At 52.5% G+C, this 22,252-nt stretch overlaps 9 protein-coding genes across 9 annotated transcripts; 5 read left to right on the forward strand and 4 right to left on the reverse strand.

The window, feature by feature from the left end:
* Nucleotides 1-179: 179 nt before the first annotated feature.
* On the forward strand, nucleotides 180-2,226 carry BO86DRAFT_385906 (uncharacterized protein). Its single transcript, XM_025671217.1, has 3 exons — nucleotides 180-864; nucleotides 924-1,099; nucleotides 1,174-2,226. The coding sequence occupies exons 1-3, from the start codon at nucleotides 677-679 to the stop codon at nucleotides 1,938-1,940; spliced, it is 1,131 nt and encodes a 376-aa protein (XP_025531513.1). The 5' UTR covers nucleotides 180-676; the 3' UTR covers nucleotides 1,941-2,226.
* BO86DRAFT_385907 (thiamine-binding protein) lies at nucleotides 2,157-3,510 on the reverse strand. Its single transcript, XM_025671218.1, has 4 exons — nucleotides 3,218-3,510; nucleotides 2,778-2,883; nucleotides 2,536-2,638; nucleotides 2,157-2,375 (listed from the first exon to the last, which is right to left on the reverse strand). Exons 1-4 carry the CDS (start codon nucleotides 3,278-3,280, stop codon nucleotides 2,309-2,311), a joined length of 339 nt encoding a protein of 112 aa, XP_025531514.1. The 5' UTR covers nucleotides 3,281-3,510; the 3' UTR covers nucleotides 2,157-2,308.
* A 2,112-nt stretch (nucleotides 3,511-5,622) lies between these two features.
* Nucleotides 5,623-6,749, forward strand: BO86DRAFT_304291 (inositol-pentakisphosphate 2-kinase; the record flags this gene model as incomplete). Its single annotated transcript, XM_025667611.1, has 2 exons — nucleotides 5,623-6,483; nucleotides 6,546-6,749. The coding sequence occupies 2 exons, from the start codon at nucleotides 5,623-5,625 to the stop codon at nucleotides 6,747-6,749; spliced, it is 1,065 nt and encodes a 354-aa protein (XP_025531515.1).
* A 1,679-nt stretch (nucleotides 6,750-8,428) lies between these two features.
* BO86DRAFT_445515 (chitin deacetylase) lies at nucleotides 8,429-9,637 on the reverse strand (the record flags this gene model as incomplete). The annotated part of the gene is made up of 4 exons (XM_025676453.1): nucleotides 8,429-8,754; nucleotides 8,829-9,193; nucleotides 9,306-9,557; nucleotides 9,612-9,637. 4 exons carry the CDS (start codon nucleotides 9,635-9,637, stop codon nucleotides 8,702-8,704), a joined length of 696 nt encoding a protein of 231 aa, XP_025531516.1. The 3' UTR covers nucleotides 8,429-8,701.
* Nucleotides 9,638-10,144: 507 nt separating this feature from the next.
* BO86DRAFT_385911 (Nitroreductase) lies at nucleotides 10,145-11,549 on the forward strand. The gene is made up of 4 exons (XM_025671219.1): nucleotides 10,145-10,308; nucleotides 10,380-10,872; nucleotides 10,986-11,100; nucleotides 11,235-11,549. The coding sequence occupies exons 2-4, from the start codon at nucleotides 10,414-10,416 to the stop codon at nucleotides 11,438-11,440; spliced, it is 780 nt and encodes a 259-aa protein (XP_025531517.1). The 5' UTR covers nucleotides 10,145-10,308; nucleotides 10,380-10,413; the 3' UTR covers nucleotides 11,441-11,549.
* A 283-nt stretch (nucleotides 11,550-11,832) lies between these two features.
* On the reverse strand, nucleotides 11,833-14,269 carry BO86DRAFT_453457 (uncharacterized protein). Its single transcript, XM_025676992.1, has 3 exons — nucleotides 12,865-14,269; nucleotides 12,529-12,815; nucleotides 11,833-12,465 (listed from the first exon to the last, which is right to left on the reverse strand). The coding sequence occupies exons 1-3, from the start codon at nucleotides 14,173-14,175 to the stop codon at nucleotides 12,027-12,029; spliced, it is 2,037 nt and encodes a 678-aa protein (XP_025531518.1). The 5' UTR covers nucleotides 14,176-14,269; the 3' UTR covers nucleotides 11,833-12,026.
* Nucleotides 14,270-15,616: 1,347 nt separating this feature from the next.
* BO86DRAFT_385914 (mitochondrial distribution and morphology protein 34) lies at nucleotides 15,617-18,194 on the forward strand. Its single transcript, XM_025671220.1, has 2 exons — nucleotides 15,617-16,260; nucleotides 16,343-18,194. Exons 1-2 carry the CDS (start codon nucleotides 15,926-15,928, stop codon nucleotides 17,709-17,711), a joined length of 1,704 nt encoding a protein of 567 aa, XP_025531519.1. The 5' UTR covers nucleotides 15,617-15,925; the 3' UTR covers nucleotides 17,712-18,194.
* Nucleotides 18,195-18,360: 166 nt separating this feature from the next.
* On the forward strand, nucleotides 18,361-20,270 carry BO86DRAFT_453459 (CCDC47 family protein). The gene is made up of 3 exons (XM_025676993.1): nucleotides 18,361-18,530; nucleotides 18,645-19,503; nucleotides 19,580-20,270. Exons 1-3 carry the CDS (start codon nucleotides 18,464-18,466, stop codon nucleotides 19,953-19,955), a joined length of 1,302 nt encoding a protein of 433 aa, XP_025531520.1. The 5' UTR covers nucleotides 18,361-18,463; the 3' UTR covers nucleotides 19,956-20,270.
* On the reverse strand, nucleotides 20,261-22,211 carry BO86DRAFT_330884 (nucleoside transmembrane transporter FUN26). Its single transcript, XM_025668730.1, has 2 exons — nucleotides 21,902-22,211; nucleotides 20,261-21,798 (listed from the first exon to the last, which is right to left on the reverse strand). The coding sequence occupies exons 1-2, from the start codon at nucleotides 22,090-22,092 to the stop codon at nucleotides 20,544-20,546; spliced, it is 1,446 nt and encodes a 481-aa protein (XP_025531521.1). The 5' UTR covers nucleotides 22,093-22,211; the 3' UTR covers nucleotides 20,261-20,543.
* Nucleotides 22,212-22,252: the final 41 nt, after the last annotated feature.

The following is a 22,252-nucleotide window of genomic DNA, read 5'->3' on the forward strand; positions in this document are numbered from 1 at the left end:
CTAGAGCCTAAGGCTAGACAGAGCTTGAAACTTGGATGCCTTAAAAAGGGGGGTGTGGCACGTGAAGCGACCGGGGCAACGTAAGATCCCAAACAGAACCAAACAAACCCAACAAAGAAAGCGAAGATGGGGATGGATGGCGCGTCCGACCGGGCTGAGCCACTGTTGTGCTAAGAATAGGCGGCCACAACTTGCCGTTTGTTCTCCATCTTTTCATGGCTTCCCATGCTACCCATGACATCCCAACTGCTGTATGGCCTGCCTAGACCTTCTGGCCCACTGTCAATAAGCAGATCGACGCAAGATTCTAAACTCTCTTGACCCGTGCTCTGGTTGACTTACCACATCCACGCCCCTGTCGTAGCTTGCTCATTATCCCTCTTTTTCTCTTCTAACCTGTCAGTCAATAAATAAATGCGAGCCTCTTCTATTGTTCCGCAAGTGGGGTCATTGTTTCTTCTGGCTGCATCATTCCTATACATATCTACTCTCATCTTTAGCATTGAATTGTGACGGTTGTCTGACCGTCGATATCTGATTTTGTTATCCCTACGCTCCTCCATCAAATCTATAGTTATCGTCCTATTCTCCTAGGTCATTTTGCAGCGATTTCCCTGCATATCTCTCCCCTTACACCTACATACCATATCGCCCGAGAGTCGTCTGCACAACCACAATGCGAGGACTGGGAATTCTGGCCCTCGCCCCTCTAGCGGCTGCAAAAGCTCTGCATTCGCGACAGACCGCATGCAACAATTCACCGTCACTGTGCTCCAAATCCTATGGTGAGATTACTCATCTAGGCGCACATGATAGTCCGTTTCTCCGGGATGCATCGACAGATTACTCAACCTTTGGAGATCAGTGAGTAGTTTCAGAACCACATACGCTACTCAAGCTTGGACTGACTGACAGTCTCGCAGATATTACAACACGACCCTACAACTTGAGGCGGGCGTACGTCTCGTAACGGCGCAAGTGCACAAGTCAGATTCGGAGTGGCACTTGTGTCATACCAACTGTGACTATCTAGATGCAGGCAAGTTAAGCACATGGCTATCGGAGATCAAAACATGGTTGGACTCCAACCCCAATGATGGTATGTCGCGCACCTGCCGTTGAACTTATCGATCAGTGACAAGGCAGAAGAGCTGATATTTTATGGTTGCATAGTGGTCACGGTCCTGCTTGTCAACTCGGACGATGCAACAGCATCGGATCTTCACTCGGAGTATGAGACAGCGGGTATTGGGAACTACACCTACACACCTACCTCACAGACCTCCGCGCCCAGCTCCTGGCCCACGCTACAGGAACTGATCAACGACGGTACTCGGTTGTTGTCATTTGTGGCATCGCTAGACGCCTCGAACAATACGGTGGCTCCATACCTGATGGATGAGTTCACTTACCTTTGGGAGAACCCCTACGATGTGACCTCGGCGTCAAATTTCTCTTGTACACCCGACCGTCCAACGACCGTTAAAAATGACTTGTCTGCTGCACTTTCTTCGAACCGGCTTCCCTTTATGAATCACTTTCTTTACCAGACCACCATTCTCGACATTGAGTACCCAAATGTCAGCTATGTGGGCACGACCAATGCCCCTTCCGGCGGCACGGGCAATCTCGGCGATACTGCGAAGAAATGTAAGAGTGACTACAACGGCCGTCAACCGACATTTATCCTGGTGGACTTCTTCAACAAGGGACCCGCCATTTCAACTGTGGACAGTCTGAACAATGTCACCGACGCCACCGGACGCGCCAACCTCACATCGACTACTCAAACGAGCTCCGCCTCCACGTACTCAAATGTGTTCAAGGGACTGGTAGAAACGGTTCAAAAGGCAATGGACGGGGCGAATCCCAGCATGGGAGAATGGATCTGGGCCGGCGGGGACTGGGGCAGCTTGTTGGGCGGTGGGATTGCTCTCTAAGTCTGTCGCGCGCTTCTTCCCCTCTGCCTTCTTCTTCGGTTGTCTTTTCCATTCTTTGTCCTTGCGCATTAGCAGCATTGCAGTTCTCTCATTGGCATGCATAAGTTCAAGCTCGGCGCTCCTCAATCTTTGTGATATCTGGATGATTTTCATGACGCTCCTTCGCTTTATGATAGTTGACATTTTACTGCACATAGAGACGGCGTTCTTTGTGAGGGATCTTAACGACTTGTCATTCCTTGTACTTATATATATGAGAATACCTTCCTTATCCATCCATCGGTATCTTCCATGCCCCGGCAGGTGCAGGCAATTTGCCGGTCGTAAATCAGATTCAGCTCGACCACCAATGCCTTTACAACCGATGCTCACTCCTTCCCAAGCAAGGAGCGGACCTTGTTCACCTTATCCTCAAACGACTGCTCCTTGTCGGTTCTGCGCCAGGGAGACGTGATACATTAGCCAACGTCATCTAATTGGGCATCAACTACTGGGAGGCACTCCTAGTCGAAGATCCGATGTCATAGGGGAAATCGAAGACCGTAGTGACTGTAACCAGCCGGGGAATAGGAGTTGGAGGGGAAAGGGTGTCTACCTTGATCCCACCCGAATATCCGTCTGAATCCTCACGATGCCCTGCTGGTGCAGGATCGTATGCGCTTGGCCAATGACCTGATGAACTTTGTCCCAAGGTCCCTCTGTTGATGTCGCAAATCCCCGCAGAGGGAGCACGCAGTCAGCCAAGAACGGGGGGGGATGATTACGTGCACGAGTCGGAACGACAAGAAAGCATTGGGAATTTTCCCGATGGGGAGGCAACAGTTGCGACTGACTCACCAAGGGTTGTCCCAGCGGAGTGCATGACAAACTTGAGGCCCGATTTTTCGACCAGGCGTTGGACATCAGCGATTTGGGCGGACACGGATGGGGACGAGGTGCCAATCTGCGCGGATAGGTTAGTGGACTGAGGGAAAGTTCGTTCGTTCAATAGAGCTTGCAGCTTGGGGGTTCAGGCTCGAGGGGGGTCCACTCCATATGGCGTTGGCAGGATAGCGTGGAATGGAATGGGTGAATGGGTGGACGGATGGATGGATGGATATGCATGAAGCAGTCGGGGGTCGTCCCGACATATCATGGATTGAGGCATGTCATGGATGGATGCATGGAGATAAGCACTACTTGTTGGGGATACCTTGTCGATGGTGACGGAAGACAGCCTGCTATTTCGGGGCACTGGCATAGCAGAGTTGATGCGACAAAAGGTAGTCTGTACTTACAGGAATCAAGCAGAAGTCCGCCGTGCAATGCGGGGGAGTCGGGATGGATGCGATATCGTCCATTTTCAGATTCACCTGCTGTTGAAGCTTCACGGAAGATGCACAATTATCTGGTGCAAGCCTAAAAAATCTTTCAGAAGCCTAAACTCGATTTCCAGTAAGCGTGGACGATGATGAGACCTCTGTTGTGGACTGACAGCAGCAGTTGTTGTTGTTATTGTTTTTCTTGCGCTGTTCTTCCCTCGGCGCGGGGCCGAATAGCGGAGGGGCAATTGGGGAGGAGGGGTGGGAACATTTCCCACGTTTTCAACTTCTCCCCGGTCCATTCGTTGCCATTAATATTGACCTTGACAATAAATACTACCTCATCAGTCACCACGGAGTACATCGCTAACTGACCCCTTCGGATATTCTCTCTTCTAGACCCCATGGATACAGTTCTTAGTCTCACCCGGTTCTAGCATTGTACATACATATACACAAGACGGGTATCGCTAGCCATGCACCGCTCTGTGGGCTGCCGCGAACAACTCATCAAAACCTCGTTTCCCACTCCGGGGGCAGTCGATAATCATACGGTGCATCATTTACTAGCTGTATCTGTCCAAATTGAACACTTCTGGTCGGAATTCACGGACTCGACAGGCTAGACTAGCAATCCTTCCTTTGTGGGCTTTGACAAGTGTCTCTCTTACTTCGCCCGTCATCTTGTCCTTCCCCCTGGACTGTACGCTCGACTACCAAATTGAGAGCCATCAAGTCTAACTATGATTGGTATCGTTGGATATGCAATGAACTATCCTGGGGCCGATACCAATGCCGAACGGGGCGACTATCCGGGAGACAAGAAGGCAATCAAAAGCAAAAGTGACAGGAAGAAATCTCAATGGAGCTGCATGGAGAGTAAGGAATCGAAGCAAACAAGTTAGTCGAATTGCTGATTGGCGAAGGCCTTTTGAGGCTTGTTAAGAAGGGAAGACGTCTCGAATATGTCTCCAGGGGGAGTTGCGATTCCAGCATCAATAAATGATGCCTCCAAAATCGGTCCACTGAACTTTCATATGAACCACGGTTCACCTCGCGTCTCTAAATCCTCACCAACTCCTTCCTTCGGTCGCCTCGTACCCCCACTGCACTGTTGAGAACATCTCGTGGGCTATAACTAGCACTTTCCCTTCAATTTTCTTCTCTTCTCCTCTCTCTTTCTATGATTTAGTTAATTCTGGTGGTTTTGCCTACTCCACTCGGGTGTGACGCAGCCTCGTTGGCCGTCCGTTCCAATCGACCATTCCTCCACTAGCTCAGCCCGATGGATCAACGTTAGCCGTCCCTGGAGTATATTGCTCGCATGAGTTAGCAGAGCGAGGCAGGTTTCGTGACATTGTCGACCAGTCTATTGAATACGAATTACCTCCCGCTATCCTTATTTGACCGCCTATTGCCTGCTATTGTGCAGCGACCAAGGCAGCACGGGTTTTCTACCGACGTCTGTGTGCCCGACGCCCTGCTCTCAGCTGGGTTTATACCGGTGCTGTGATAGTCCAGCATCTCCTCTCCTCGAAACTAGTTTCTTCTATCATCATTCCCAAGTATTGGTGGCCGAGTCGCGCCAGGTGTCAGCAGATCCGCACTCCCTGAATTCAACCTCTCAGGGCTGATCAAGGAATTGCAGGCTTAGTGTTTCCGCCTAAGAACAGGAAGTCCGACCGCCACGGTGGCTGATGCGATTCAAATCCCTGCACAAGGCCCAGGTCCTAGATCTACAAAGTACCCAAGTAATTGTTGCCCTTGCACTAAACGAGATCGGGCTGGGGGCTTTCCTATCAATATTTGGAGTGGCTCGTTCCTGCACGGACGAATCAACGAGCAGAGGCTTACTTCCAAGGCAAGATCACCTGAGCCTGGCTTGAAGCGATCAGATCTCATTTTCAGCAGCTTATTCTCCATCGCCTGCAAATCAATTGGCTGGGTGTAACGGTAACGAGGCTCAGTACTGCCACAAGGACGTGAGAGCTTGGGAAAAAGCGATTATTGCACTAGTTCATAGATCAGCTACTCCTGTCTGCCCACGTTATTTGACTTCTGCTGGGCTGAACATTCGTACAGCAGGGTTTGGGAAGATCTCTTGTCCTTTTTGAGAGATCTGCATTTTCATACATCGCAGCCTACTCCTCATGAACCTTAACTGCTACATATCTTCGCCTGCGCCTTCCGGACTTTTTCTTCCTCGAAGGAACTGCTTCGACCACGTGACTCTATACATCACGTTGCAGAACATTCCCCCTTGGCCTTTCGCTATCATCTTAAACTGCGTTGTAGGAAATCCGAGGTTGCTTTTGACTTTATGATATGAGTTCCTGCTTTATTCATCATCCTTGACCACATATTCCGTGAGCCCTCGACAAATGACGAAGCCTAATATGCTAGAGCTCCCGGTAGGGGCCGAGCTTGTCTATCTTGCCGAAGGGGGCGCAAACATCATCTATCGCATCCTCTTTCCCACCAAAAATGTGAAGGCGCGAAGTCATCGAGAAATGCCGGTGACTGTGTCTTCCAGTCTGCCATCGGGTGTAACGGATCGTTATAGTATACCCGCCAACTTCAAGGGAAAGCTGCTCCGTCTTCGGAAAGACACGAGCTCTGGAATCTCCTATCAAGAGATTGCACGAAACTTCGACCAATGCATTCGACCTCTGTTCAAACCAGAAGAGCTCGTCGATCAGGAACTTGTCTATCTTCCCAGATGTCTGGTCCAACTATGCAATGAACAGCTTCTAGCGGCGGAGCAAGCCGGGCAGCGTCCCAAAAGACGACAAGGCGTATATCTCTCTACGACAGAGCCATTCGGGCTTCTGATAACTGACATGACCACATTCGCTAGTCCTGGGACCACGTTATCAGAGCTGAAGCCCAAGTGGCTTGCGCAATCTCCGTCCGCCCCAGCTAACTCTCGGCGGTGCCGGACATGCGCACTCCGCGAAATGAAGAATCACAAGGCGCACAAGATTGGCAAATCTGAAGAAACATCATTCTGTCCGCTGGACTTGGTGAGTGACAGATTCGAGAATGTTCTCCGAGCGGCCCGGTTCGTCAAGGGATGCAAGGATCAGGCCCGTCTGGCAAAGGTACTCTATCGCAATAGTACTCTGCAGAGACTCCTAGCTCATCAGAAGAGTATGTGCGATGTGGGGCTCCATGGTCCTCCTGTCACCTCTGTCGAAAGCTCGCTCGGGATGACTCTCCGTGACTGTACAATGTTTATCAGGGTGTGTTTTTCTGCTTTTTCCTGACTGGAATGCATCACCCACTAAGCTAATTCTCAATGCAGATACCGAAAGATGAGACCAGTCGGGTCGAAATACGCCTCGGAGACCTAGATCTCAAAACTGGGGCGGGAGGCAAGGCGAAGTACTGGCTTGACTTGGAACATCGCCTGAATGATGAAGGCTGGTACGTGGGAGCGAGGAGCAGTGTATCTGAGAATGAGTGTGCACTACAAGGCCCACGCAATCACTCTCAACCGTCGATATAAGCTGTACAGCCATTGTTTGGTCGAACTCCATCCACCACGATTCCAGGTCTATGTCAGCACCGGGCTGGGGCTTGTAGCACCCAGTCTACAGAGCGATACATCATCCCATCCTCAACTACCTACAACTTACAACGACGAAACAGCCTTTCTCCGCCATCACGGGGCAGATACCGTTCTCTTGACCAGCCTCTACAGAAGTTCTCGGTTTCCAAGGCAACTAGGGCGCTGAATCTAGGCCTGGTGTGTTTATGTTCGATGCTAAGCATGTAATGGCGTTCTTTGCGTGTACACTAATCAATCAGACACATTTCAGATTGCTGTTTAGTCTAATTATGATAAGAAATACCTCATTCTCTGGTCGAAATGGCTCCTATCTGTCGCACATATCGAATAGATGCAGCTATGAATCCCAGCCCATTGGATAGTTTGCAGCCATGGCCATTTCCAAGAGAAACCAGCCATCAGGTTCCCAGACTTCAAACTACCGCGGAGAAGGATATCATGATGTCATGCTACGCCCAAGGATATTGGATTTCAACAGTGATAGCTACAGGCTTTTGTGATTCCAACAACCAACCATAGAGCGGACCACCGCACATCAGAGTTTCTGGTATAGAGCTTCTATCCCCACGCAACACAATCGGTTTGGATCAAGCTTCCGCAAGATACCTCACCAGCGGAGCGGCCAACACCAATAATCTCCGAGAGTGTATAACTTCCGCGATCCCGTCAAACTCTGATCCCTCCCTAACTACATGCATAACCGCAAACAACCATGTCCGATCTCACCCTGACGTCACGATCTGAACTGCCTCTACTGGTCCGTTGACAGCAGCACCACCATAGCCGCAAATTCATTTTAGCCACTCGGCGCTTCATAAAGCGCGTACTTGTCGATCGTCCCCTCTGTCTCGGGATTATTCTCCAGCCCTCTGTGCCTTAATCTCTCCTAGATCATCCTGCGCTTCTGCACGGCACTAGTACTCGTCTCATACAATTTTCCCAGCATTTAGCGATATACATAAAGATACATACACATACACGCATACCTAAAGTTATACATACAGTACACCCATACAACCATACACCCATACATCTGTTATACATCCACCTCATAGAATCCACAAAGATGGCTGGCGTCGCGGCGAAGATCAAACAGTCCTTCCAGCATGCCTTAAAACCATTCCGCTCTATCAGATGGCGTGGCTTGATGGCGGCCAAGGACGATGATCTCGACGCGCAGTACAACTTCCCTTCCGGACGGAGGGCCGGTCAGGGGTCGGGGTCCAGATAGCGTCAATTCAGATCGGGCCCAGCCCAGTCAAGTGAGTTCCAATGCAGTATGCTTTTCATGGAGGCCACTGCTGACAGACGTTTCTTGCAGTTCAGCGAAATTTCATATATCCCATCGAGATCAATCGAAAGTTCCGAGTCGTTTCCTGTGACACTTCTTACTGTACATTAAAAAGTTTATAGAGCTAGATGTCTAGAATATAAAACTACGACTACCGATTCCAGTGCTTCCGGTGCGATAATATGATTCGACCGTGCAAGACACCCCCCAGGTGCGCCCTGGTCTGCTGGTGAGATGTGAGTTCGCGTTATATGTGTCTTTGAAATACTCAGGTGAGAATATATATAGGAGGGAGAGTTATCAAGAGCCAACTGTAACATGTATTGGAACAATTACCTCTATTAAAAACAGAGGGCTGAAACATAAAAATTTCATCCGGAGACAGTCCGATATCCTGTTTCCCTGAAGGCGCAACCTCACCGGCTCTAATCCTCTAAGACTTTCCTCTCGGCTCCAGACATTCCCACTGTGATGTGCCTTATTATTGAACCAAATACCGAACATAGCATGAAGACTGAGACATGCATTACGAAAATAAACTATGTAAAGAAATGCAGCCAAGGGGGTGTCCACCAACTGCCTTGATCTGCTGGTGGCATTAACGATACCAATTATACTCCGAGTCTCCCAAGCATTCTCCCACCGGGACAGCTAGAACCAGCACCCGTGACATTAGTATCTGTCGCAGTAAAGCAAAGCACTAGCTAGTCTTATATGTTACTTACGAACTAACCCCCGGGCCACAATCTCATCCAGCATCGCCCGGGTCAACGTTGCCACGGTCTGCGCATGGGTGTCGTGGGCCAAAACCACCGAGCCACCGGCATTCAGACCCTCCAGGAACCTCGTGAAGCTCCTCGGGATCAGGTCCGGATGGTCGTGCGCATAGTCCTTGGTATCCACGCTTGTGCTAATCACATAGTATCCCAGTTCGCCCATGGCGGCGAGGACTTCTCCATTGATGGCGAGATAGGGCGGTCTCATGTACGTCGGAACAACGCCGATGGTCTCGTATAATGCTGCTTCCAGCCGGCGCATTTGCTCGACAACCTCGCCGTATGGTAACGCGGACAGACGGGCGTGATCGTACCTGAGTTTCATATCTTCTGTTCATTTTCTCGCCTTCTCGGTGTTCCGGTCTTGTTGCAATGGGGATGCTGGTGCGCAAGGGGCAAGGGGCAAAGACAATGTTTCTTGCTTACGTGTGCGAACCAATCTGGTGTCCTTCTTTCAGGGTCCGGACCAAGATGTCGTGGTGGTTGGAGAGCTGGTAGCCATTGACGAAGAAGGTGGAGCGCGCGCCGTACTCGCTGAGGAGGTCGAGAAGTTGCGGAGTATAGATGCCTGGTCCGTCATCGAAGGTGAGGGCCACGGTGCCGGGAACCGCACAATGAGTGATGACTGCTCCGTAGGGTACATTTCGTGCTGTATCATTTGAGGCCAGGCACACGGGGCTGGTGTTAAAGAGAATTGTGGTTAGAATGTAGAAGAAGAAAAGATGGGATGACTTCGTAGTCTTAAAAATGAGCGACATGACTGAGATCAGTAAGAATGCGATGGAATTATTCAGGTGATGGCTTCACCCAACTCACCAGAGGGAGGAAGAGAGCACTTAGCTGCCTTGGAGCAGCTTATCATTCACTGTGGTTGTCGTGAGCTGCCAAACGGATGGGAAGGAGCTATACAATGCTCCCTGGTCAAAGAGCGAACTACCCGAGATAGGAAAGGCAGGCTTGCATCATTGATAATAACCTTATGGATTACCTGCGGAAGTGACGCCGACAGACATACTCGTAATATACTAAGTATAAGAAGAGGATCGTCATATCATCATGAAGATCTTATGATTTTGATTATGAGTAAATTACAAAGATACAGTAAATTAGTTGCAGATAATGATGTCATCCTGCATTCGAAAAAAAATGGAATTCAACAACCATGGCCTACAAGCTTCATTGGAACAATGCAACTACAGACTACTGTAGTACTAATTATCAGGTATTGTCCGCCCGTCAACACGAGCTCCATATTGTCATCCTGAATCAGCCTTACCCAATCGCCCCAGCACCCCAGGGACCATGCCACTCATTGGTACGTCCGGACCTGAACAAACGCCGCTATTAATAAGCCTATCTCCGCAATTCCGCGCGAATACGAGATCCCGTCGGAGCTCATCTCCGCAGCCCGCATAGATCTTTCTACCCGGTACAACTATAAGAACGGCACCACTTTCCCAAACAAACAGAGGAGAACACAAACTGACTCTAGCATTCTAGTCCATCAATTGAAGACCGGTGTAAATACCACACAATGGCCACGCCCCGACTCCTCCTCCGCCGCTGTACCCCCGCGGTGCGCTTCACCCTCCCCCGCACCGCTCCCACCAATGCCTTGTTGACACCTGCAACCACAATCCGACTGTCCTCGTCCTCGTCCTCGTCCTCTTCCGCTGCCCCCGCGACTCCCAGCGCACAATCCCTCATCTCTCTCGCCCAGAATCGCCGCACGATCTACCAACTGGGCCGCAACCACTCCGTCTCCGACGCCCAGATCGAGGAGCTCGTGCAGCAAGCCATCCTGCACGTCCCGAGCGCCTTCAACACGCAATCCACCCGACTGGTCGTCGTCCTGCACAAGGAGCACGAGCGGTTGTGGGATCTCGTGATCGGCGTGTTCCAGAACCTGGTCAAGACGGGCGCGGTGCCCGAGCAGGTGTGGAAGAACCAAACCCTGCCCAAGTTGGAGGGGTTCAAGGCTGCGGTTGGGACGGTGAGTTTTCGTTCCCACCTTTTATTTATGTCGCGCACTTTTTATCTGCCCTCGGTTTGGACTGCTGGAGTGAGTCGGAGGGTCCGAGTTCTGACTGATGTTCTTGCACATAGGTCCTCTTCTACGAAGATCCGGCGCACATCAAGCCGTTTTCCGAGAAGTTTGCGCTCTACAAAGATCAGTTTGCACCATGGGCGCAACATTCGAATGCCATGCATCAGTATTTCTGTGAGTCCTTTTTCTTGCGTCATTGTTTCCTCTTCTACACCCTCCTGTTCCCTTGGCGTTGCTGCTGCGGCCGTAAAAGGGGAGCTCGTTTGTCTGATGGGCAGCGCCGGCTGACTTTCGGTGACTGTGTCAAGTGTGGACTGGCCTCGAGGCGCTGGGATTCGGCGCCAACCTGCAGCACTATAATCCCCTGATTGATGCGCCGGTGGCGGAGGCGTGGAATGTGCCTAAGGAGTGGAAGCTGGGTGCCCAGCTGGTGTTTGGCAGTCCGGAGGGAGCTCCGGGGCCGAAGGAGCAGAAGCCTGTCGAGGAGAGGATTAAGATCTATGGGAAACTGTAGACGATTGGGGATACCATGGTGGTGTACACCGGGGAGGAGGGAATACTGCACGGTAGGATTGGCTTCTCGTAGTAGACTAGATAGATGTAGATTACAGGATAGATCTGACGGTGTGCATCTTTAGATTCATAAAGCTTATATCAACAGGGTCACCAAACACAAATGGTCTTAAACGTTGAAGGTAGAGCATGACTTGTGGGCTCTACGGGTGGTTGCGCCTAATTCCCGGTCAAGGGTCGCAACATAGTATATGGCAAGAACCTCAACTGGACCAGACTAGGAGCGTGCTCTGGAGATCAACACATTGTTATTGCTTTACGCCCGACCAAAATAGCCGAATCTAGTTAATTGACTTTGTAAGTCAAGCCTTGATCCTTTTAGACCTCACGTCTCATACTTGAAATTCCATCCAAACAGCATAATCGCTTCAACGATGCCAAGTGGTATATTCTAACCCAGAGAACTAATGCCGCTTATAACGCCCCCGCCATATATAGGTTATCATGCAAAACACAAAGATAAAACCGTAAAGATAAAACCTCCGGCGCCCTCGCAAAGCGCAACAAGGAAGAAGCAAGATCACAAATCAGAAAAAGTCCTGCTCATCCAGCCACTGGGAGTCAATCGCGTAGGCGACTAGATCCGCAGCACAGCACATGTCTTCATGTCCGTGTTCGAGGTCGAGCAGTTCCAGCACGGCGGTCAATCTCTTCTCGAGCGTCTGCTTCAAGTCCAAGACACCATCAGCGTGAACAGGGGTCACCGTCGGCGGCGTTTGTGGCTTAAGGGTGTTCTTCTTGGATGCAGCGGCCGGCTTGAGGCCCTTGTTAGGTGAGCAGGGGGCCAGGGGTTGACGAGGTGCTGGGAGCGAGGGGCCCTCGGGTTTTCTATTCTTAAGGAGGGACTGGAGGAGAAAGAGAAGCCAGACGAGGTTGGTTCGAGGGGCGTACTCGGCCCAGATTCCCGCGATGTCGGGGCATTTCTCCGTCTTGAGGGGATCGCCGTGATAGAGCTGGGCGCGCATGCTGAAGGTCAAGATAGTCAACTAATTGTGCACTTTGCGATGACGAACTTCCGGTTCCACTCACTATCGATATGTGTTTCTGAGCATGATCTCATCCTCATCCCGTCCGATTGCATCGAAAATTTGTTTCTTGTCGAGGTCTGACGAGGCAATCTGGAAGGCCTCGGCCGCTTCGCTGAGGTGCAGTTGTGCGCGAGACAAAGAATAGTCGATGATGGTCGTCTCGAGGGAGCTGAGTCCGAAGCCACTTTTGTACGACTGATGCGTGATCTCTTTGTTTGTGGGTGGATCCATGCACCCCCCTGGCCGAGTACTTCGAATACAAACGTTGCCTAAATGTAGGTCGCGGTGCTGTTGGATGTCAGACTCGGTTATGGCCGGCGAAAGATCAAGGGCTTACCTCGAACAATGCGTATTCTTCCGCTCGAGCAAGCGCCATTGCCACTCCCCAGAAGATATCGTAGATCTGGAAGATAGAAGTCCAAGCAAACTTCTCCAGTTCGCAGCCAGCATCATCCATTTCCACAATTGCCCACAATTGCGTGTCGGGATAGGCCCGTTTACTAGATGGGTTCGGATTCCAGCAGTCGTCCTGGGTCTTCTTGTAGTGGTCCCAGGCTTTCTGGAACGAATCGGGGAATCGGCCCTGAACCACATGGATTTCTCTGAAGCGAGCAAACCCTGGGATCGGATCCAGGTATTTGAGCATCTTGACTTCGGACACGATCTCATCAATGCTGGTAAACTTCTTCGAGCCTGGCCCACTCTGAGCCCGCAGGGGCACAACTTTGAAGACCCCGTCGCCATAGGCCTTCAGGCGCGCGAGCTTGGATCTGGACATCTCCTTCCTGCACACCTCCTCTCGTAATCGAAGTTTATAGACCTCTCCATATGACCCTTCCGCAATTTTGACCACCTCTAGCATGTTCCCAGCCCGGCCAGCCCACGAGTCAAACTTCTGGACACTCTGCGCCGCGGCCACGGACAGCGCCTCATTCAAGATCGGGCGAACATATTCATTGGCCTTCTCATTCGTAACACAACCAGACGACACCCGGGCCATTGGCTTGTCCTTGTTCCTTCGTGATGTCCTCGTCTCAGATTCTATTGTCTCAGATTCTATGAAAGCTGCGCACGTCTTGTTCCGTCGTCGGGTTCGCTCTGTCGGGGTCTTAGGACTGATGCGGACTTCCACCATTGTGTCGTACCGTGGCTTCGCTGTTTGGCGGGTATTTGTCTCCTGTGCATCGGTGTCCATCAGTTGGACTTGCGCGTGTTCGTCGTTTTCCGGCTCATCTTGTGGTTTCGAAATTCGGACGGGCCGATCCCCAGCAGAAGTAGGCTTTACCTCCTTCTCTTCAACCAACTGCACGACCTCCGGTCGGTCCTCTGAGGCCGTCTTCCTCGTCCTTCCAGCTTTACCCTTCCTCGTCAGGTCTATAGGCGTGCTTTTCTCCTCAATCGCCACCTCCGCTAGTTTCACCCGCACACCCTCCACAGCATCCTCGCCGCTCTCCTTCTCGTGCTTCTTGGGTTCCAACCACCCCGGAGCCTTAGCGGGGCTTCGCTGATCAAACACCGCCCTCGGAGCATCTGCTCTCTTCTTCCCGTACACCTTTCTCTGCGCGACGGTGCGGGTTCTGGTTGCCGCTCGGGGAACCCATGGCTGTTGGTTACCGGTCGCAGCGATCGGGGAGGAAGGCGGGAACATGACGGCTTCGTGTGCTTCGCTGGTGAGAGGAGACTTTCGATGATGATCAATGGGCTCGCTGCCCGCGAATGTGAGGTACGCTGGGAGATTATCGATTGCGTGGATGCGAAAGAGACAGCTGCAGCGGTCGCATGCCGCGGAGGTAGCTTATTGTTCTCTTCCCGCTTTAGGCTTAGTGTTGGTCGTTGCTGAGGAGAAAGAAAAACAACGGACTGATTATGTAAGTGGGCCTGGCATTCATCGTCTCATACTCCCTAAAAAGGTAGAAAAGGAGGTACATATGAAATGTAACGAAATGGACATAAGGGTTTACGGGCAGAGGAAGGGGAGGGGTCATCTGGAAGGTACATCTAATGCGCGCTTGTTCGATAATGGAGTTTTTCTCAGTACAGTACATATACCAATACGTCTACTCCGTATGCTGCCTTGTGTGTGCTAGTATATACAAGGAAACCATTAGTTGCATGAGACAACAAAACTGTTGTTGGGGTGACTTTCAAGCTCTATCTCTAAGACAAAAGCAACTACAGAGTACACCATGGTTGTTGTCGAGCAAGAAAAGGAGACATGCCTGACTTGTAGGTCAGAGCGTGAATGTTGCCTACCTCAGCAAGTAAGCCAGCGGGCAGGAATCGAAACCCCGTCGGGCAACCTCCATACAAACCTTGAACTGGATCTGGGGCACCGCAGTCTGAAGTTTCCTTTCCGGTCAGTGTGAAATGGCGGGGCATGTTCAGAAGGGATGTCAGTGAATCTACTCCGTACAGTACTCCCGTACTCTGTAAATAGCGTCGACACGGGCTAGCCGGGAGTTTCACAGGGACGGGTGGACCGGGAATGAGGGAAAAATTCCCACTCTGTTTTCCAGCACGGGCCTTTCATTTGGAATGTGAAGATCCAGTCAGGAGAGACGGGAATAAGGATGGATTTAATGCAAAGGAGGCAAGGATGGATGGAAGGAAGGAAGGAAGGAAAGGTCAGCAGATAACCAAGTTGGGTTGTTTTATTTAGTCCAGTAGTTAGGAGAAGAGTCATCAGGATTCATTCATTCATAATTCTCCATTGAACATAACAATCGAATCTTCGGAGCAGAACGGAAGAAAGAATCTAAAAGCCGACAGTGACGTTATCCCTTCCCCTTTTGGCCGCTGGGCTTTTTTCTGTTGCTTCTTCATAGACCCAAGACAACCACACAGCGCTGCGGTCGCAAACACTGCTGCTGGGTCGCATCAGGCCAGGATCTTCCAAAGATACAATATCGATATCACTTTCATATTTGAAATTAAATTGAGATCCCTACCGGTAGAACGGGAAGCTATAACGAGAGCTATAGAGGTCCGTCGCGTCGATCACGCGAGCGCCGTAGCATTACCGGATTGAGCCAGCGAACCCTCGGGAAATGTTCGCCGCTCGTCTTTTTTTTCCTTTCAATCCATCCGCCATCCATTTTTATTCAGTCTTCTCCCATAATTCACAGTCGGCTTATCGGCGCATCGACCCATTTCCTCCTCCTCCTCCTCCTCCTCCTTCTCCCCCTTCTCCATCACTCTACCTGCTCCTTCCCCTCCTTACCCCGGCCTCTTGTCACTCTCCTCACTCGTTGGCCTTGTCATAGGTCAATGATTCAATAGATAGGCTTTCTTATATTCTCGCTCTTGTTCCCTTGAGATCCGTCTCTGTATTCTTTCCCCATGTCGGCACGTTCGAATTAATCCAAAAATAAGTGACTCCATCATTTCGATGAGCGACGATGGCGTTCAACTTCAACTGGTCGCCACTTATGGCGGACGCGAGTTTCTATACTCGCGCCCAAGATCTGCTGACTGCCGCCTTGAATAAATCTCCCAAACCGCCCATCATCGTGGACGATATCATCGTGACTGAATTAAATCTCGGTTCCATCCCGCCCGAACTGGAGATCCTGGAAATTGGAGATTTGGCGGAGGATCGATTTCGCGGCATTTTCAAAATGTCATACACCGGAGACGCCTTTCTCACTCTTAAGACGCGAGTACAAGCGAATCCTCTCAACACCTATCTTCTCACCCGACCGTCGTTCGCGACTCCCATGCCCGTCGCCGCAGCGTGAGTGTGACTCCTACAAGCGAACCCTATTCTCGCGCACCCTGACCCTTTTCTGTTAACATCTTCACTCGCTGCATTACAGAACTCCTCTCACCATACCTTTGCAAATTACCCTCTCCGATTTCAAACTTTCCGGCTTTGTCATATTAGTATTCTCCAAGCAAAAAGGAATCACTGTCGTCTTCCGGAACGATCCACTCGAATCCCTCAAAGTCTCCTCAACTTTCGATTCCATTCCTTTTGTGCGCGACTTCTTGCAAAGAGAGATAGAGGCACAGCTTCGGATTCTGTTCATGGACGAACTGCCTGCTATCATCCACCGTCTATCCCTTCGACTATGGGTTCCAGAATATCGCGCTGGTGAAGAGCTTCAGAATGAAGCTGCGGACACTGCAGGCGAAGGCCCAGGCCAAGATCCCCTGGCAAGCCCGCCACAAGACCCCGTCGATGCCTCTGGAAACGCCTTGGATGAATCGGAAATCGCCTCTCTTTCCCTCGATTCCACCGTTGAGACCCACTCTCTGTTCTCCCAAAAGAACCTTCTCCGACTGGCTGCACTCACGGATTCCCAGCGGACGCTATCACTCTTCACTCCATCTATTCAGGAAGTTGTATACCGCGCGTGGACTTCACCTTCCGACTCGGGCGATCTGTCTGGAGGCGTGACGTCACCTTTGAGCTCGGTTCTCTCCAGGAGTCATTCGCAGATTGGGGGCCTGTCCTCTTCCTTCCAGGACACAGCCAGCATGGTGTCCGCGCATAGTCGGTCTTCTGTGAACACGCACACTTTCAGCAGCTACGGATTGAATTTGGGTTCTGGTCATTCGAAATCCAACGCGAGAAAGCGGAAGAAGCGTGTCGTTGATTTGCGTCGTCCCAAGACTACCGATGATGCTGTCAGCGTTAGTGGTGAGAGTACCTATACGGAGACTGCGAGCGCCGCCTCGGTTTACTCAGCTCCTCTACCCGTGGTGAGCGAGCAGACCGATGACCCAGTGACGCCCCCACTTTCGCCCAGCAGCGACCTTCATCTTCCGACAATCCCCGAACGACATCGTGCCAGTCTATCTAGACCTGCTATGCCACGGCGTAATATCGCAACTGAAATGTTGCGGGACGTCGGTGAATCATCATCCTCTGCGGCTCCCCGTCATCCTGCAGTTGTTGACGTGGATGCCACTCCTCGGACTGCTACACATCTGCACATGTCCTCCCACCGGGAGAGCGAGAAGCAGCAAGAAGCAGGTGTAACCCGCAACTTGCCTGCGACGGCCCTCCCATTCACAGATGCCAAACCAGCCTCCAGCGTGGTGGATCAAGCGCTGGTCGAAAGACTCGCCGGAGAAATTGCTCGTCGCATGCGCGACGAGAAGCTGACCCCTGGTGGCAACTGCAGTGCGTTTTGGGATCGTTTAAGTCATGAAGATGCTCCGCCAGCATATGGTCAATGATCATACTTTTCCACTCACTTTCACCTTTCTCTCTTCTTATCGGGATTGTTACTGTGCTCAGTGCAGTCCTCAAGGCTCCTGGTTCAGGAGTGATTTACGACCGCTACGACATTGATATTAATCTGTCCGCTCTGCTTTCTATTTTGATTCTGATTATCCTGTGGGGTGAACTTTGGAGCGGGTGCTAGAACTTGTATATTGATTGGGCTGTATCCATAAAAGAACCGAGCGTGTATTTGTGTGATTTGTGCTATTTGTGCTTCTGTGAGCGACATGCTTTCTTTCAGGGATACCACCTCGCTCGCTGACTGACTCTCTTTGACATTGTAAATACTTCTCTCATTTCCCTCTCTTTGCCCTCTTTGCCCTGATTCCTATCAGTCTCAGTGTTGTCGCTGCAGGTGAACCAAGTCTTGAGAACTGGCTCCGCAATTGAGGATAAACCTCCAAACATCCTAAAAATCAAGAACTCTACTACTTTCGTCCTGTCGCTTACTTGTAATTGTAATTGTTGTAACTGACCGTGGGTGTAAGAGTGAGTGAATACTTATCTCCCCGTTCCAACTGGCGTAGGAGGCCGAGGGCGGCTCCACCAGCCGAACTCGGCAGGCTCCGATTGCGACAAACGTCAACCGACCCAAAGCCAAACCTCCTCCTCTTCGTTTCCTTCTCGTCTGCTTCCTTCCGTCGCCACGTCGCCAGATCCTCGCCCGTCAACATCTCGGATTTTCCAACTCCCCCCAAATCTCGTCATGGCGGGCATGTTCCAAAACTTATTTGGAGGCTCGCAGCCTTCCAACCCGGCCAGGGTCGACGATGGTAAAGTCACGCACGCAACCCCATTTTCCAAAATCCGGGGTCGAGCTCCATCCAGCCCCGACCGACCCATGAAACACCCCAGCTCCAGCCTTTACTAACAAACCCATCCGTTAGATTTCGCCGACTTCGTTGAGGCCCCAGAGCCCTCTCCGGCTTCCCTCGTCCCCGGCTCGTCCACCACTCCGGCCATCAATACTCACGGAGTGGGCGCTGGTAGCCCGGTCCCCTACACCAAATGGTACCGGGTGTGGGAGCGGACTTCGCCGCAGGACTTCATGCAGGAAGCCATGGTCATGCCGATCATCCTGCTGATTGTCATCTTCCACTTCTGGGGCACCCGCAAGAACCGGCGTCGGGCCCGCGACTGGGCACAAGCGCACGCGTCTGCCCTGCAAAGTGAGTTCGCCGTCGTCGGCTTCGAGGGCACCAAGACCGAAGAAGCCCCCTCCCCAGACGCCTTGCTCAAGGAGCGGTCGGCGCAGGAGTTTGCGTCCTACGCCACGGGTCGCCAGAACGTGGCCTTCGTGGACGTGTCCGTCAAGCTGCCCAAGCGGTACAACCCTGTGATCTTCTGGACGGAGTCCGTGTTCAGCTTCCTCTTCGAGAGCTGGGAGGCGCCCACCGAGATCTACGAGGCCACCGCGTACACCTTCGACGGCAAGGAGAAGGATGTGGTGCCCGTGCCCGCGAACGACACCTCGTCTCTGAAAGTCAACAACTCGACCTACGACGGCTTCGTCTGGGCGATCGTGCACAAGAACCACATGCGCAAGTTCCGCCAGGAGCGCTACGATGCCTCTCTCACCTTCACCCGCGAGAACCCCAAGCTCCCCAGCTGGGTTACCGTCATGACCGAGAGCGCCGAGATCACCGACGTGCTCCTGACCCCCGAGCTGATCCAGGCCGTCGAGAAAGCCGGCTCCGACTTCAAGTACCTGATCGTGACCGATCAGCCGATCGACAAGCCCTTGAAGTATGATGATGATGCCCCCTCGTTTCTTTCTCCTCGACACGTCCTCGGAGTCAAAGCACTAACATCCTTTCCGTAGGATCGAGGAGACCACCCCCCGTAAACGCATCCAGCTCGCCATGACCCTCCCCTCCTCGGCCGCCGGCTACGCCACCTCCATCCCCCTCTTCTCGCAGTTCGTGCGCCTGGCCGACCGCCTCGTCGCCGTCGCCCACTTCCGCCCCGAGGTCACCCGCAAGATCCGCCACACCCGCGAGGAGGAGATCAAGAAGCTGCGTCGCGCGGACGAGGACGAGAAGGCCGAGGAGCGCCGCCTCGCCGCCGAGAAGATCAAGAAGGAGGAGCGCGAGCGCCTCCTCCGCGGGATGTCGGCCGACGAGCAGCGGAAGTACCTGGATCGCGAATCGCAGAAGGAGCAGAGACGGATGATGAAGAGAAGCACCCGTCGGGGTTAGTTTGCATCGCGGTTTTGCTCGCCCCGCCGAAGCGGCTGACAATCTTCTCTTGACCATTTCTCTTTCTTCCTGCACCGAGGCACATAGTGGAACAAAGACCTGGGGGAACAAAAGTTTGTTTACCTACAACGTCATGTAGTGGCTTTTCGCCCTATCCTGCCTGTTCCCTTTTTCTCTGCATGCTTGCTTCCCTTCCTTCCTGTATTCTGGGGGTGACGATGATGATGATGCATACTTTCATGTACAATGTATTCATAATTAGTTGAACTGAGATGGTGGGGTTTGGTCGGTGGTGGGTGGATCTTCTCTATTAATGCATCTACTGAATCTCTAAAATAATACTCAGATGGACTTGTCGTTGTCAACTGGGTGCTATCTGTAGTAGGACCGGCGACTCGTTGCGCGTAGGTCAACTCCCATACGTACCTCTCTACCGACCCCATCGAACCCTGAACCCGTTGAATAAGGTACGATATCCCACCCTAATCTACAACGAGTGGAAATACAGTCGTACACATAGTCTATCATAAATATTCAAAAAAAAAACAACCAAAAACACCGAGTACACGAAGCAAGAATAAACCCCACTCAGCCGCCCGCCGCCAGGAAACTCAACAAACTCCCCAGCGTCAGCCCAGCGACGAGCATCAACCCCATGAACGCGCCGGCGGGCTCGCGCTCCTCGGGCGGGACCAGCCCGGCGCCCATCATACAGTTACTGCCGAGGAAGCCATTGGAGACGCCGAACAGCAGCTGCACGACGACCAGATAGAAGACATCACTGGGGACGACGGCGCCGCGGCCGCCGATGTTGCACAGCTGGTAGAGCGGGATGAAGGCGGCGCGGGCGCAGGCGAAGCCCAGCAGCGCCGCGGGGCCCCAGGGCCGGTGCACCAGCGACAGCGGCGGCCACAGCACCAGCATCCGGCCGAGGAGGTCGCCGGCGTTCCAGAAGAGGAAGGCCAGCGGGATGAAGACGGGGGCGGCGAAGAGGCGCGAGGACGACGGCCCGTGCTGGTTCACGGATTCGATCTGCGCCGTGAAGACCGGGAAGGTCATCGTGACGGTGAAGCAGAGGATCATGGCCAGCGCGGTGGGCCGGAGGCGCTGGAAGAGGGTCCACAGGCTGATGGTTCGGGTTTTCGGGTTGGGGTCGGAGGAGTCGTCGTCTGAGGTATTGTCGTCGGTTTCGTTGGTGGTGGTGGTGGTGGTGGTGCTGAGGCTAGGGATGTGGGAGCGGCGATTGACGAGGGAGGTAAAGGCGATCAGCGCGAGGGAAGAGACCGCGGTTGCGGTGATGAAGTACGCGAAGGCCGATTTGGAGGATTCCTGCGGGGGCGTAGCGGGGTGGTTTTGGTCGTTAGCGGTATCGCCTCCCCCTCCCCCTCCCCCTCCTCGGTTGGGGGCGACGGAGAGGACGGAGATGATCTGGACGATACAGGGAAGTACGCCGGCCACGCCCTGGCCGCTCATGATGGCCTGCGTGTACTCCTCGCGTCCGAAGCCGGCAACGTACGCGTAGACGCCATTCTGGTTGATGCCCGTGGCGAGGCTGGCTCCGAAGACCATGAACATCAAGAAGCCGAAGTAGGTAGCCACGGAGACATCTTTCATCAAGATGGTCGAGAAGGCTAGGAGGGTGAAGACCACGATGTTGATCAGCAGCGAGACGACCGTCCGCTTGGGGTAGGAGGCGCCCTTCTGGAGCTTGGCGAGGATGAAGGACGACCCCAGGTTCGTGACCGTCGACACGGTCAGGATCGAGGGCTGATAATGAGTCGCTGCCCAGTCGTCCGTCCGAAAGCGATGATGGAAGTATGGAGCGGCTGCGAGGAACATGTTCCTACAGTCATCGCGGCACGCTGATTAGCCAGCGGGCGCTATATAGTTGGTGGACGAGAAGGAGAAGCATTAAATTGGTCACTCGGGGCTCAGAATGAACATACCATGCCCATAGCATAGAGACCCCCAAGAGGAGGAATACCGCATACTCATACGCGGAGAAAGGGGCCTGCTGCGGCGCCGTCGACGCCGCATCCCCGACCTCGGACTCGTTATCCTCGTTATCCGACTCCGCAGGCTGCTGGATTGCCTCATACGTCACTTGCGGAGCAAACTGTTTGCGGATACGGTTCATTGTTGTGGTTGTAGAAGGGTCCCTTGGTGGAGAGCTAAGAGAGACTCGGCGAGGAGGAAGATCAATCCATAGTATGGACTGTAGGTCGTGAAATGAGGACAAGACGAGGTCACGATGCGAGAGATCAGCAGTGAAGGTGGTCATGAGGGCGTGTTGGACA

The sequence above is a fragment of the Aspergillus japonicus genome (genome assembly GCF_003184785.1).
Source record: "Aspergillus japonicus CBS 114.51 unplaced genomic scaffold BO86scaffold_5, whole genome shotgun sequence".
Taxonomy (NCBI): Eukaryota; Fungi; Ascomycota; class Eurotiomycetes; order Eurotiales; family Aspergillaceae; genus Aspergillus; species Aspergillus japonicus.

Excerpts from the sequence above, each read along its gene's own strand:
- BO86DRAFT_385906 (XM_025671217.1), top strand. The coding sequence starts at position 677 with ATGCGAGGACTGGGAATTCTGGCCCTCGCCCCTCTAGCGGCTGCAAAA. Across the intron at positions 865-923 it reads TACTCAACCTTTGGAGATCA|ATATTACAACACGACCCTAC; the intron begins GTGAGTAGTTTC and ends ACAGTCTCGCAG. Across the intron at positions 1,100-1,173 it reads GGACTCCAACCCCAATGATG|TGGTCACGGTCCTGCTTGTC; the intron begins GTATGTCGCGCA and ends ATGGTTGCATAG.
- BO86DRAFT_385907 (XM_025671218.1), bottom strand. The coding sequence starts at position 3,280 with ATGGACGATATCGCATCCATCCCGACTCCCCCGCATTGCACGGCGGAC. Across the intron at positions 2,884-3,217 it reads CGGACTTCTGCTTGATTCCT|ATTGGCACCTCGTCCCCATC; the intron begins GTAAGTACAGAC and ends CTATCCGCGCAG. Across the intron at positions 2,639-2,777 it reads CTCCGCTGGGACAACCCTTG|AGGGACCTTGGGACAAAGTT; the intron begins GTGAGTCAGTCG and ends CGACATCAACAG.
- BO86DRAFT_385911 (XM_025671219.1), top strand. The coding sequence starts at position 10,414 with ATGGCCACGCCCCGACTCCTCCTCCGCCGCTGTACCCCCGCGGTGCGC. Across the intron at positions 10,873-10,985 it reads TCAAGGCTGCGGTTGGGACG|GTCCTCTTCTACGAAGATCC; the intron begins GTGAGTTTTCGT and ends TCTTGCACATAG. Across the intron at positions 11,101-11,234 it reads TGCCATGCATCAGTATTTCT|TGTGGACTGGCCTCGAGGCG; the intron begins GTGAGTCCTTTT and ends GACTGTGTCAAG.
- BO86DRAFT_453457 (XM_025676992.1), bottom strand. The coding sequence starts at position 14,175 with ATGTTCCCGCCTTCCTCCCCGATCGCTGCGACCGGTAACCAACAGCCA. Across the intron at positions 12,816-12,864 it reads AAGAATACGCATTGTTCGAG|CACCGCGACCTACATTTAGG; the intron begins GTAAGCCCTTGA and ends GACATCCAACAG. Across the intron at positions 12,466-12,528 it reads CTCAGAAACACATATCGATA|CATGCGCGCCCAGCTCTATC; the intron begins GTGAGTGGAACC and ends CTTGACCTTCAG.
- BO86DRAFT_385914 (XM_025671220.1), top strand. The coding sequence starts at position 15,926 with ATGGCGTTCAACTTCAACTGGTCGCCACTTATGGCGGACGCGAGTTTC. Across the intron at positions 16,261-16,342 it reads CCCATGCCCGTCGCCGCAGC|AACTCCTCTCACCATACCTT; the intron begins GTGAGTGTGACT and ends GCTGCATTACAG.
- BO86DRAFT_453459 (XM_025676993.1), top strand. The coding sequence starts at position 18,464 with ATGGCGGGCATGTTCCAAAACTTATTTGGAGGCTCGCAGCCTTCCAAC. Across the intron at positions 18,531-18,644 it reads CCCGGCCAGGGTCGACGATG|ATTTCGCCGACTTCGTTGAG; the intron begins GTAAAGTCACGC and ends CCCATCCGTTAG. Across the intron at positions 19,504-19,579 it reads CCGATCGACAAGCCCTTGAA|GATCGAGGAGACCACCCCCC; the intron begins GTATGATGATGA and ends TCCTTTCCGTAG.
- BO86DRAFT_330884 (XM_025668730.1), bottom strand. The coding sequence starts at position 22,092 with ATGAACCGTATCCGCAAACAGTTTGCTCCGCAAGTGACGTATGAGGCA. Across the intron at positions 21,799-21,901 it reads GTCTCTATGCTATGGGCATG|GAACATGTTCCTCGCAGCCG; the intron begins GTATGTTCATTC and ends CGATGACTGTAG.